Here is a 13435-nt window from a genome sequence, read left to right as displayed (position 1 = left end):
TAGGTCAGACACAAATTTCCCCAAAGAAATTCAATATTGGGGGGGGGAGAGGACCGCTAGGTCTGCTTTGTAGAGATGCTGGAACAGAGCAATTGAAGCTGATTTTTTTGCAACGCATTTTCCTTCTCTGAAATCTTCAGGGGACGAGTTAGGGACAGGTGGTCTCTCTGTGTGGTTGCTAGGAGTCCAGAGGGACTTGGTAACACATCCTCCGTCTTCTTCCCCTGGTTTAGCCACCTGAACTTGGCCGCCATGCAGGAAGCAGCCACGTTTCTGATGGGAACCCACAACTTCTCCACTTTTTGCTCAGCCAGTTCAGAGACGTCCGCGAGAAACCCCATCAAGACCCTGAACTTGGTCGAGGTGAGGCCTTCCCAGGGCTTCCTTTCCGAGCACAGCAAGGACAGGTGAGCCTGCCTGGACCTTCAGTCGTAATTTTGCACCTTTTTCTCTTTCTCCCCCCCCCCCCATAATTCCCCCCCATTCCCCACGATGGTTGCTAGTTTAATGAGCAGCGGTTAGAGTGCAGTACTGCAGGATACTTCTGCTGCCTGCCGGCTGCCTGCCTACAATTTGGCAGTTCGATTCTCACTGGGCTCAAGGTTGACTCAGCCTTCCATCCTTCCGAGGAGGGTAAAATGAGGACCCAGATTGTTGGGGGGCGATAGGGCTGACTCTGTAAACCGCTTTGAGAGGGCTGTAAAGCACTGTGAAGTGGTATATAAATCTAAGTGCTCTTCCTTCCTTCCTTCTTTCCTTCCCTCCCAGTGGTTAGAATGCAGTATTGCAGGTTAATTCTGCCCGTTGCCAGCAGTTCGATCCTGACCGACTGGCTCAAAGTTAACTCAGCCTTCCATCCTTCCGAGGTGGGTCAAATGAGGACCCAGATTGTTGGGGGCAAGAGACTGACTCTGTAAACCGCTTAGAGAGGGCTGTAAAAGCATTGTGAAGCGGTATATAAGTCTTAAGTACTATTGCTGCTAAGACAATATTTTGCTGGAGTATTCCATATTATGTGACTGTAGCAATGGCTTTTCTTAACCCAAGTTTGTGTGGCGAAAAGCTTCTTTTGAGCCATGCAGGAATCAGCCACTTCTTTTAAGCGGTGACTTTGAAACACCAGGATTGACAGGTGTCATCTGGAGGCGTGTCAGGAAGCAAGAAAGAAAAGATGGGGGGAGAATATTAATGTTGCTAGAAATGGACCAAAAATGAAACAGAAGATCTCGGAGGAACGGGATCTTCCCAAGGATAAGAAACCTTCCTTTGAATGTTTGACGTTAAGCAATTTGCGTCTAAGAAACTGAGTTTTGAAGGATTTAACTATAAGTGTGAGATGGAAAAAGGCTCCACTGGCAGGGAAGGTCCCAAGAGCTCTCCGTGGTCCTGAAAGCTCTGCACTCTTCAATTTTGCTGAAGCTCAAGACTCAGAAAGCTCACACTCCAACCCTGCCCGAGCGTTTGCCAGCTTCGCTGCGAACCTTAAGGACTAGAAACTCGTCTGTCAAGAGTGGCTTCCGAAACGCAAAGACTGCGATGGTCACTCAAAACCGTGTCTTGTGACTTTTATTTCAGACTGGGCTTGTGGTGGGGGGACTTAGGGAAGGAGTGGGCAGGGCCAATAAGACACACACACACATACACATCACATAAGCCATGTGGCTGTTGAAAGGACATAGCTGTAAATTGGGGCTCCCCCAAGTTGCTTGAAGGAGACCAATGAGAGGATTCGATCTCTGCACAGAGGAAGCTAGCTTGTCGGGAAGAAGGATGCGAGTTGAGTTGAGTTGAGCTGGCTTTCTATCTGCAGGAAGAAGCTACAGTTCCTTTGTGCAACACAATCGCAACTCACTTTTGAGCGAGAGGGTTGAGTCAGGCCTTTGGGGTTGGATTTCACAACCTGAGCGCCATCCGAATGCGGGAGGAGGGGAAAGGATTTGAATCCGCATCTGAAGCCCACAGCTTCAGTGAGAAGGACCACCTGCTAAGCTGAGGGAGGCATTTCCATGTGATCCGGGGGAAAAAAATAAAAATAAAAAAAGTCCTCGTGGTTGAATCCATGAGTTTTCCGAGGGAGTTTCTCCTACGCGGATCCATCTCTCTGGAGTTGGCAATTTAATCTTGAGTTTTCCCCACCCACGAACGCTTGCCCGGCCTTTGCTCAGAAATCTAAGCAGGGAATTCATCATCAAACTGAAGTTTCTTCTAATGGTGGCTTTGTGCTGGCTGTGCACTGTTTAAAGCAACCGAGCACCAGCAGGGCAGTCCGAGGTAGACTGCCGCTGTACATGAGGGGGCTTTTTTAACCCTTACAGATTAACCCACAACGGCCTTGTGGGTGAGTTTGGGTGGGAATCGGGTGAAATGCGACCAGTTCGTACCAGTTTGGGCACACCGGTAGTGATAAATGCTACAGGTTCGGGCAAACCAGTAGTTTTAAAAACTACCGGTTCGTCCAAACCGTTTTTTCCGATGATCAGTTGTGCTGCGCGATTTAAATTCTGCTTTCTAGCGAATCTAAATCGCACAGCACGGCTGTTCCCCCCCCCTTCACTGTTCTACTTACCTTGTTAAGACTCCTTTTTCCGTGCGAAGCGTGCATTCGCACGGAGGATCACACCACTGGTGGGAATGTTTTGCTGATGTTGTTGCAGCCGAGGGGCTCAAGCCGAGGTTCGGCATTCAGTTCAGCTGAAGGCTTTGCGGTCGGTTAGATCCTCTGAACATTTTTAAAAATCGTGCTAGGGGAAGAGTTCGAGGGGCTAAACTGAGGCAGGAGATGAAGACCCCCCCCCAAAACACACCCATTTCTGAATTGTGTTACAAAAGACCCGTTTGGGCCTGTTGCTGAAATAATGAAAATAGCCAGCCTTAAAAAGAAATCAGGTTCCTAGACCTTAAGATTATTTCAGAAGCTACTTTCTGAAAACTCTCCAGCCAAGGGGACATTCTCCCCTGCATTAGAAAAGCACTTGCAAAGCAGGTGTGAGACTGGAACACAGCACAATAATTTCAGTTTGCTCAGAAAGGAAACCCATGGCTGCAGAACTACAATTCCCCCATTAATTCTGTCTGGAGAGGAAAAGGGTTACAGATTTCCTGGTTTTGACTTATAAGTCCCAAATCTGTAGATTAATGCAGACTCCTTGACAAATGAATGGGGAAAGACAGGTAACAGAGTTGGAAGGGACCTTGGAGGTCATCCAATCCAACCCCCTGCTGGCGCAGGACACCTGTACTAGGGATTCGGACAGATTTGGGAACTGCTGAATTCGACCTCTTCTTCCAAATTTTATACAGGTTTTGGATTAAATCCCAGATAATTCTTTGCTGTTGCATTCAGAGGTAGACAGCTTCTGTCCGCAGAGGATCTGTACAGGTCTCCTGCATGAGCAGGGGGTTGGACTAGATGACCTCCAAGGTCCCTTCCAACTCTGTTACCGTTACTAGTCCTGAGCAGACACACTGACTGACCCAGGGAAGGAAGGACAGAAAAGGAGGCACCTTGCAGAGGAGAAGGGAGGCATAGAAATGTAATGAATAAATAATAATAATAATAATAATAATAATAATAATAATAATAATAATAATAATAATAATAATAATAATAATAATAATAATAAAGTAGCATCTTTCTCTCTGTATGGATTTTAATGCTGCCTATTGGCCCAATCTTTTTTTTACCCCCAGCAACCTGAAGTTTTGGGAATTGGAGTTTGTAAGCCGATCTTTCCTCTACAAACAGGTAGGGAGAATTTTCCCAACTGGACAACTTTGAATAGCGGCGTTAGTCGAGACGGGTCGTTTGTGGGCCTTGCTTTCACCACAAAACCTTACTCAACGTCACTCATTTCCACCAGTCACATGACCACCACCACCTCCCCCAGCTGGTCATTAGGAGAGAGAACCAGTTGTTAAAAAACACCGGGAATCACAAAACCTTTTTATTATTATTTTATTTATTATTTATTAGATTTTTATACCACCCTTCTCCCGAAGGACTCAGACATCTCCCTCCCTCCCTCCTCCCTCCCATTCTCTCTCTGTACCTCTGTCTCTGCCCTGGCCGCTTCTCCATCCCCCTCCGTCGCCCTTACCTGCTCAGGCCAGGCGAGGAATGACCGGGAGGGGAGGGTGAGAGGCGGGGCCAGTGGTGGGATCACCTGACAGGGAGCCACAGCAGAGAGCCCCAAGAGCTCTCTGGAGCCACAGTTTCCTGACACCCGTCCTAGATCATTTCAAACGAATGGTTGTCCAATCTCTTCTTAAAAACTTCCAGTGTTTACAACTCCTGGAGGCAAGCAGTTCCACTGATTAATTGTTCAGGAAATTTCCTTAGTTCTAAGTTGCTTCTCTCCTTGATTAGTTTCCACCCATTGCTTCTTGTCCTGCCTTCAGGTGCTTTGGAGAATAGCTTGACTCCCTCTTCTTTGGGGCAGCCCCTGAGATATTGGAACGCTGCTATCATGTCACCCCCTAGTCCTTCTTTTCATCTGACTAGACGTACCCAGTTCCTGCAACCGGACTTCAAACTCCCATCATTCCAAACCAGCCAGCCCAAGAGTGAGTTTTGCTCAGGGCACCACGTGAGGCCACGTGGGCAAACAGGGATAGAGGCTTCTCAGCAGACCCCAAGCATAGCTGGCCCTGCCCGCTTAGGTAGAATAAATGGATCACGGTGCAGATGATTCAGAAGTGAAGGAGAAGGCGAGGCCGGCTCTCGTGGAAGCATCCGCCTACATTGGGTTAGCCACGAGGAGAGGAGGTGGCGGTCTGTTTTTCAGCCGGTACTTGCAAAAACAAAAAGTAAAAAAGCCTTCATGAGTTTCAATTCCCTCCCCTACACACACACACAAACACACAGTCTTGTGGCTTGCTTCAAAATAGCTCCGAAAACAGCTGCCAAAACGCTCCCGGGCCTCGCCTGCCTCCGACAATGGCGAGTGGGCGACAACGTGCCGCTTGCAACCTGCAGGAGCCCAGCTTTTGCGGCCGGTTGAAATGACGCGAGGGAATCGGGGTGGGTGGCAGTCTCGCCTCCTTTGCCGAAGGGAAAGAGCTTGCTTTCCCCAAACCCACCGAACCCACCTCGGTTCGGGTTGAAGAAAGGTCGCCGGGCGCTTGCTTCTTTCTTCACAACCCACCCTCCCTGCGGGGAAGGCCGTCTTTGGGAGCTTTGGGGATTGGATGGTGGCTGAAACAGGCTTTGAGACTTAGGGCACGACGGCTGCTTTCGTGGACCCCGAACAAAAGTCTCATCCGTTTCCTTGAGGCCACATTGTGGTGCTTTGCAAGCTAAGCTTAAAGATAAAAGAATCCAGACAATTTGTGTTTTAACTGCACATCCTCAGGAAGCAAACCATGGCTTCTAGGATCTGTAAACAGGTCACGGCTTACTTGTGGGCTGCAAAGAGGGAGGAAAAGGAAGGTCCTAAAGGTTGCCTAGTTTAAGAGATACAGGGATACTGGTAATCCTCGACTTACGACCGCAACTGAGCCCCCCAATTTTTTTGTTTGCTAAGTGAGATATTTGTTAAGCGGGTTCTGCCCCGTTTTACGACTTTTCTCGCCCCGTTCGTTAAGGGAATCCCTTGCGGTTGTTAAATTGGCAAGGTGGTTGTTAAGCGAATCTGGACTTCCCCCGGGGACTTTGATCGTGGCAAGGTCACAAAAGGGAGATCACCTGGACCCCCCCCCCCCACAGGACACTGCGACCGCCATAAATATGAGCCACTTGCCAAAACATCTGAATTTTGATAGCATGTCACAAGTGTGCAAAAAACAGTCGTAAGTCACTTTATTCAGTGCCGTCGTAACTTTGAATGGTCACTAAACGAACAGTTTTTAAGTCAAGGGTTGCCTGTATTATTCTCCCAAGAAGCGAAGTCTTGTTGAAGAGGGGATCAACTGGGATCCAATACATATTTGAGGTGAAGATTAAGTAAAATCTTGTTCCTGATAAGAGGGGTAACCCAGAACATAGGTCGCTTCTCCCTCTCTTTCAAACAGACAGCTATGTTGTGGCCCGCCTGTGGCCAGCAGAGCTGGCAGCAGAGTTGAAGAGTGAGGAGGTTGGGGAGGAACCTGGGCCAGTCCTGGGGGCTGGGGAAAGCTTGGACGAGGCTCTGCATTGGAGGCAGAGGAAGGTAGACAGCAGCGAGGCAGAGGAACAGCTGGAGCCTGTTCCCAGTGTGCGCATGTGCAGAGCTGCCAGAAGACAAAAACAACTAAGAAAGCAGGGTCAACTAGGGAGTAAAGCCACACCTTGGAGGTGATTGGCCCCTCCCAGAGGAAACAAAAGAAGAGCGAACGGGGAGTTGGCTTTTGCAGGAAACAATTTGTTCGCTCCGTGACTCTGAGAGACTCTGTGCCAAGTTTTGCCTTGTATTGTGTTTGGAAACTAATTACCTGGCAGCCTGCCAAGCGAGATAAGGTCTGTGTTGATAAATATTCCTTTGAAAAACTGTTTGGACAGGCCTTGCTGACTGTGAATGAAAGGAATTCACACGCCAGGACCAATTCCTGCTTACCAATTCCTGCTTCCTGCTTTTTTAAGGGAGCCTAGGTCAGAACAGGCTATTTCTCGGGGGGACTCAGACTAGATGGCTTCTGAAGGACTCACCCAACCCTCCAATTCTGTGTTTCCATTCCCCAATTTTGCCCACCAATTGTGCCGATTATGAAACTTTGGTGTTTTCAACCCTTTTTAAATTCCAGGTGCGGCGGATGGTCGGGGCATTGGTAGCCGTGGGTCAGTCCCGGTTACAACCGCACCACATCCAAGAACTCCTAGCGGCCCGGGACTTGATGGCTTATCCGCCAAACATCATGGCGCCCCCGGACGGACTCTTCCTCAAGCATGTGGAATACTACAAAAGTGGTGAGCATCCAGGAAGTCTTTGGGTGTCTGGTGTTTCTAGTCCTCATGAAGACTCGGAACCAGCTCAAACAGCTGTACCGTCAATATTTTTCTGTTTCCAAGGTTTGTTTGTTTGTTTGTTTTTTGCACTGCGGTCTTCACAACGGACTTCTTGGTTTTCTCCCCAATATTGCAACGGGGGAAGAAGGTGGGGGGGATTGAAAATTGAGGCTGACATCCACCATTTGCCTGAAGTTGAAACTAGTTCACTGCTCAAGTCTTCCAACCAGGGGTGAAATGCTCCCGGTTCGGACCGGATCGCTCGATCCGGTAGCGATCTCGGTTGGCGGTTCGGAGAACCAGTAGCAATCGAGCGTACGAGGCTCTGCCCACTCACCCAGCTGTCGTTACTTCCTGGTAATGTGTTTCGTACCCTCTGCGCATGTGCAGAAAGGGTGTGCGCACGCATGTGATGCACGCATGCGCACTTCCTAACCAGTAAGGAAGGTAAGTAGATTTCACCCCTGCTTCTGTAATTCTTTTTCTCTTCACTGTCTTGCAGATTTGGAGACAGAAGATTGAAATGGACTATTAATTTCTGCTTAGAGGGTATATTTATATATATATAAATAAACTTGCTTAATCCGAAGTTTTTATCTGCCAAGAAATGATTCGTTTTTGGGGTGGCTAAGGAAGGCATGGACTCGGAATGATTTCAGATTTAGATTCTTCCTGGCTATCCTAAAATGTTCTCTGATAAGCAGATGAGAGAGAAACGTCGTTTTTAAAGGCTGTTTTGGCTGTGTTGTGGTCCACATAGCCCCCCCCTCACCTCCAAAAAAAAACATTTGTGTACTCAGAAAAGCAAAAAATAAATCCCTTTTAAATCCTCCCCTCACCTTTTCAGGTATCCATCCGAGATCAGCAATGTGATCTTGAAGTCAAGTGAGATTCTTGAGTAATTTGTCTTACTAACAGGTGAAAAATACATGCAGTTAATGAGCTTTTTTAGCGCTAATTTTCTACAATTCTGCAGAATGACATGCTATTAAGCAGGGCTCTCCAACCTTGGCAACTTTAAGACTTGTGGACTTCAATTCCCAGAGTCCCTCAGCCAGCAAAGCTGGCTGAGGAACTCTGGGAGTTGAAGTCCACAAGTCTTAAAGTTGCCAAGGTTGGAGATCTCCACTATTAAGGCTCCTTCTGTATTCTCCATGCTTGTTTGGCAAGTGTATATATCACCTTAAGGGCATCCCCCTTTTAAGTGTTCTGCCCTCAATTCATCTAGCAGTCAATTCACCAGGTAAAGTACCATCTTGAGCTTCTCAACTGAATTTTAAGTTTCTAGTCCCTAGTAATAAATGAAGAAGAGCTATTGCTCGGTACAGAATCTGGTCTCCCCTCCACTACCGCAACCACCAGCAAAGCGCAAGCCTTTGCCAGCTTTTGCTTGTGCCACACCAACCCTCCGTTGGGTGAGAATTTGCAAAACACTTTTTTTTTTAAAGACTCCCTTTCAAAATAATGCATCTTAGCAGAATGTAGACTTAGTCGCGTTTTTACACGTTAAAACACTTGACCGCTGCGGAAAGAGTGAATCTTTTATTCCGTTATTATTCTGCTGTCTTTTCACTCCCTCCCCTTATCGGGGGGGAAAATTGTAAGGTCAGGATGCAGAGCTCATAAATTCTGTAAACATTTCGGTTTTTCTGCTCTTAAATCTTGGGGATCTGCGCCTCGGTTGCGCCTTTGCAAACCGCAACCTCGAACTCTCTCTTCCTCTGCTTCCTGCGCAAAAAGGTGTCTGGGAGGCCCCCTTCGGTGTCGGCTGACACGTAGGGGAGGGTTGGTGGGGGGGGGAGGGCAGGGGAAGGTAACATCCTAAAAGTCAAAAGGAGACGAAACTCAAGCTCAGATATCTTCACAGAACACCAGGACGGCTGAAGACAGATGCAAACAGGTAAGTTTTAATGTGTGTGTTTTTTTAAAATAGCGATGAAAATGCACCAATGTTCCCTTAAAATAAACCATCCGCCACAATTTGTTAATAAAAAGTTTTTTTATTTTGAACACATTAAAACACAAGACAAACATACACCATTTATATACGTAAATGTTTCTTAGCAGCTATTCAAAGCGGTCCTTTCTTACTATTTATACATATTTTAATTCTATCTTAGTCTACTTTTATATTGTCCATCTTCCTTTATTTCATCTACATGTCATCTACATTCATCTACATTTTCTTTATTTCATCTACATACAGATTTTACCCTGTTGTTCAGTTTTCATTATCTTTCCTATTTTCCAACCATGCGTACCATCTACACCAGACCTTATAATATTCTGTATTCTCTTTTTCTTTGATTTTTTTGGTGAAAATTGGCGCATTCTAGGATTTTCTTAATTAAATCTTCTTCTGTTGGTGGGTTCTCCTTCTTCTGCGCGTAAGCTATACGTGCTGCTGTTAATATGTGTAGTATTAAGTATTGTGTATCATTTGTATAGTTTTCTGTTGGGATCCCCAATAAGAATTGTTCTGGCTCTCCCTTTATTGATTCTTGTATTATCTCCTCTAACCACTTTTTGTTTTTTAGCTCAGAATTGTTTTGCTACCGGACAGGTCCACTTGCCACAATTTGAGTGTTCCGGTCATCCTTTCTTTACTTCTCTCTCTCCCCAACCCCTTAAGATTTTTCATAGTCCTGAAAACTTTGCCCAAACTTGCTAGGAACTTCTTCCTTTTCTGCAAACTGGTGTAATTCCTGCTTTCTTACGTCTACCGTGGTTGGGGGATGATGGGTGCCCCAGTCCAATATATAAAGAGAGGGGACTCCTGGGGCCCAGCTAGCCTTTCAGTGGTTTGGCTAAGCCATGGTTTTGCCCACCCCACCAAAAACTCAACCAAAGTCAGGCTAGCTAATCCCAACTGCAGGAATGCAGCCAGCCAGTTTTATTTTTATTTTTCAATTTTCCAAGTGGGTTCCTCCAATTGGCTCCCTTGTTTTCCAAGTTGACTAGAGGTGGGCTGCAGAGCTTGAGCTCGCCCGGCTGCCTTCGCTCTCAGCATGATGGGCTGAGAGAGGCTTCCTGCAGACGACCAGGCCCGGGTACGAATCCTGCTCCAGAGAAGATGGAAAACCAGACGGCGGCCAACGTCAGCCACGAGTGCAGCCTTCGGGCCGACTTCCAGTATTTCCTCTTCCCCGCCATCTACATTCCCGTCTTCGTGCTGGGCTTGCTGGAAAACGGGGCCGCCCTCTACCTGCTGACCTGCCGGATCTCGCACCCGCCTCGCTCCTACGTCTACCTGCTCAGCCTGGCCGCTGTGGACACCTTGTTCGTCTGCATCCTGCCCTTCAAGATCCACTACCACCTTCACCACAACAACTGGGTCTTCGGGGACGTGGCCTGCCGCCTCACGGGGAGCATGTACTTCCTCAACATCTACCTCAGCGTGGCCTTCTTCACCTCCATCTGCGTCGACCGCTACGTGGCCGTCTTGCACCCCTTGACGTACGTCCGGATCAAGAGCGGGCACTACGCCCTGATCGCCGTCGTCCTCTGGGCGGTCGGGCTGAGCTTCGCCGGCTCTTTGATCCTGGGAGGCCCACTCGACGCCAACGTCAGCAACGCCCATGTGTGCTTTGAGAACTTCGGGGAAGCCTCCTGGAAGGGGCGCATGCTGCCTTACAACATTTGCGTGCTGATCTTCGGGTTTCTCATCCCTTTCGTGGTGATCTTGATCAGCTACCCGTTGATTGCCCGGCGAATTTCCCACATCTCGGAGAGCGCTTTCAAAAGGAAGGCGTTGAACACCATCTACCTCATCCTCTTCATCTGCGTGTCCTGCTTCCTTCCCTTCCACCTCACCCACCTCCTCCATCTCCTCATGCGCCTCGGCCTCATCCGGAACTGCCACTTGGCCACCTCCATCTACCAGCTCCGCCGGGTCACCTTAGCCCTGGTTAGCTTCAACTGCTGCCTGAACCCCGTCTTGTACTACTACACCGTGGCCAACAGGCGGTGGCCCTGCTGCCGGCTGCGTTGGCAACGACGAACTTCCAAAGTCTACACGGTTTGCGGTGACCGCAGAGGACGCCTTGACCAGAGAGCGGCATTAAGCCTGGCTGCCGATGAGGTGATGCTGATGAAGGTGCCAAGGAAATTCGCTGGGGATGTCGTTCGTCAGGAAGTTTCACGTGTCGGTTTAGGTTGTGGAGAGGGGCTACCGCCGTCTGGCTTTTCAGTTCAGTGGGGCGTTTAAAATAAGAGTGTCGGCTTTGGCTGAGACGGGCAGGCGTGCTTAAAATCGTCCCGTCGACATTTCAGAAAGCAAAGTGATGGTTTAAATCAGGGGTCCTCAAACTTTTTAAACGGGGGGGGGCCAATTCAGGGTCCCTCAGACTGTTGGGTGGGGGGGTGGGGCTGACCGGCTGGGTGGGTGTGGCTAGGTCATGTTGCTAGGTGTGTGTGGCCAATTTAATAGTCCATTGAACTATGTTTAATGTGTTTTATTTGCTTTTGTTTGCATGTTGTTCTTTTGGTTAACTTTTCTTTTTACTAGATCGTTTTTTCAGTTGTTTAGGAGTCTAGTGGTCCACTTCAGAAAACTCGGCTTGGAGCAATTTTTCTCAGCCCCAAGGAGCATGAGAAATCTCTCTGTCTCTCTCTCTCTCTCTCTCTAAAATGGGCCCTTTTCTCTCTTTCTCTTTCTGTCTCCCTCTCTCTGTGTCTCTATCTAAAATGGGCCATTTTTTTTCTCTGCCTCTCTAAAATGGGCCATTTTCTCTCACTGTCTTTCTCTCTCTCTCCGTCCCCCTTCTCTTTAAAATGGGCTGTTTTCTCTCACTCTTTCTCTCTTTCTCTCTCTCTCTCTGTCCCCCTTCTCTCTAAAATGGGCTGTTCTCTCTCACTCTTTCTCTCTTTCTCTCTCTCTCTCTGTCCCCCTTCTCTCTAAAATGGGCTGTTTTCTCTCACTCTTTCTTTATCTCTCTCTCTCTGTCCCCCTTCTCTCTAAAATGGGCTGTTTTCTCTCACTCTTTCTCTCTTTCTCTCTCTCTCTCTGTCCCCCTTCTCTCTAAAATGGGCTGTTCTCTCTCACTCTTTCTCTCTTTATCTCTCTCTCTCTGTCCCCCTTCTCTCTAAAATGGGCTGTTTTCTCTCACTCTTTCTCTCTTTATCTCTCTCTCTCTGTCCCCCTTTTCTCTAAAATGGGCTGTTCTCTCTCACTCTTTCTCTCTTTATCTCTCTCTCTGTCCCCCTTCTCTCTAAAATGGGCTGTTTTCTCTCACTCAGTCTCTCTATCTCTCTCTCTCTGTCCCCCTTCTCTTTAAAATGGGCTGTTTTCTCTCACTCTTTCTCTCTTTCTCTCTCTGTCCCCCTTCTCTCTAAAATGGGCTGTTCTCTCTCACTCTTTCTCTCTTTATCTCTCTCTCTGTCCCCCTTCTCTCTAAAATGGGCTGTTTTCTCTCACTCAGTCTCTCTTTATCTCTCTCTCTCTGTCCCCCTTCTCTCTAAAATGGGCTGTTTTCTCTCACTCTTTCTCTCTTTATCTCTCTCTCTCTGTCCCCCTTCTCTCTAAAATGGGCTGTTTTCTCTCTCTTTCTCTCTCTCTGTCCCCCTTTTCTCTAAAATGGGCTGTTTTCTCTCACTCTGTCTCTATCTCTCTCTCTCTGTCCCCCTTCTCTCTAAAATGGGCTGTTTTCTCTCACTCAGTCTCTCTTTATCTCTCTCTCTGTCCCCCTTCTCTCTAAAATGGGCTGTTTTCTCTCACTCAGTCTCTCTTTATCTCTCTCTCTGTCCCCCTTCTCTCTAAAATGGGCTGTTTTCTCTCACTCTTTCTCTCTTTATCTCTCTCTCTCTGTCCCCCTTCTCTCTAAAATGGGCTGTTTTCTCTCTCTTTCTCTCTCTCTGTCCCCCTTCTCTCTAAAATGGGCTGTTTTCTCTCATTCTGTCTGTTGTGACTCCGGCTCCCGAGCCTGTCCTCACGGAGGAAGATGACTCTAATGATGGGGAGGAACTGACAAGGTCTCCCTCGCCAGGACCCTCCTTTCTAGCAACGCCTCAGGTTCCAGGTGATGGCCAGGAGGGAGGCATGTCGGAGCACTCTCTAATAGGGAGTGACGAAGATCAATCATGGATAGATCCCAAGCAGCGTCGGAGGGAGGCATGCGCAGCAAAGGAAGAGGTGTGGAAGGGCCAGAGATTGCTGAGTCACTGAGCTACACCCCACAGGGGATAAAAGTGGGTGGGGTTGCTCTGTAGGCTCTGTGACGGACAAAAACTGCAGATCGTGAGCTTCGAATGAGACAGTTTTCGGATTTAAGGCTTGAACTTCTGACTATTCTTGGAACTCTTGGTTGCCCCAGCAACAGACTGCAGCTACGCTGACTCCTGGAGGTGATAAGAAACTTGGCAGGCATTTGGAGAGCAGCTGCCAGAACTTTTATCGGCCAAAGGAAATTAGGTCGGCTTATAAGAATAAATTACTGGCAGACGTCCTTGCTCGTGTGTTTTTCCTAGGTGAGGTGAGGGGACAGAACACTGTCTCTCTCATCTCCCATTTTAGAGAGC

At 48.0% G+C, this 13435-nt stretch overlaps 2 protein-coding genes across 7 annotated transcripts in view; both read left to right on the top strand.

The window, feature by feature from the left end:
• PUSL1 (pseudouridine synthase like 1) overlaps nucleotides 1-9988 on the top strand; it is a 26854-nt gene extending 16866 nt beyond the window's left edge. The window contains exons 5-9 of one of the 4 annotated variants that reach the window (XM_058160887.1): nucleotides 234-407; nucleotides 3691-3745; nucleotides 6718-6880; nucleotides 7422-7468; nucleotides 9873-9988. In XM_058160887.1, coding sequence (XP_058016870.1) covers nucleotides 234-407; nucleotides 3691-3745; nucleotides 6718-6880; nucleotides 7422-7441 — 412 coding nt within the window. In that variant the 3' untranslated portion in view covers nucleotides 7442-7468; nucleotides 9873-9988. Of the gene's footprint in view, nucleotides 1-233; nucleotides 408-3690; nucleotides 3746-6717; nucleotides 6881-7421; nucleotides 8682-9872 lie in introns of those variants that run through there. The other 3 variants (XM_058160889.1, XM_058160888.1, XM_058160885.1) reach the window with 3 other exon arrangements.
• On the top strand, nucleotides 9962-13435 carry LOC131186923 (lysophosphatidic acid receptor 6-like). Of its 3 annotated transcripts, none has more exons than XM_058160882.1 (2): nucleotides 9962-11000; nucleotides 11448-13435. In XM_058160882.1, the coding sequence occupies exons 1-2, from the start codon at nucleotides 9993-9995 to the stop codon at nucleotides 11817-11819; spliced, it is 1380 nt and encodes a 459-aa protein (XP_058016865.1). In that variant the 5' UTR covers nucleotides 9962-9992; the 3' UTR covers nucleotides 11820-13435. The 3 variants fall into 3 exon arrangements, with proteins under 3 accessions (XP_058016865.1, XP_058016867.1, XP_058016866.1); XM_058160884.1 differs by having other exon boundaries at nucleotides 11440-11658; XM_058160883.1 differs by lacking the exon at nucleotides 11448-13435 and having other exon boundaries at nucleotides 9962-11225.

The sequence above is a fragment of the Ahaetulla prasina genome, chromosome 18, assembly GCF_028640845.1.
Source record: "Ahaetulla prasina isolate Xishuangbanna chromosome 18, ASM2864084v1, whole genome shotgun sequence".
In the NCBI taxonomy this organism is placed as follows: domain Eukaryota; kingdom Metazoa; phylum Chordata; class Lepidosauria; order Squamata; family Colubridae; genus Ahaetulla; species Ahaetulla prasina.
This window is presented reverse-complemented; position numbering and strand designations above follow the sequence as displayed.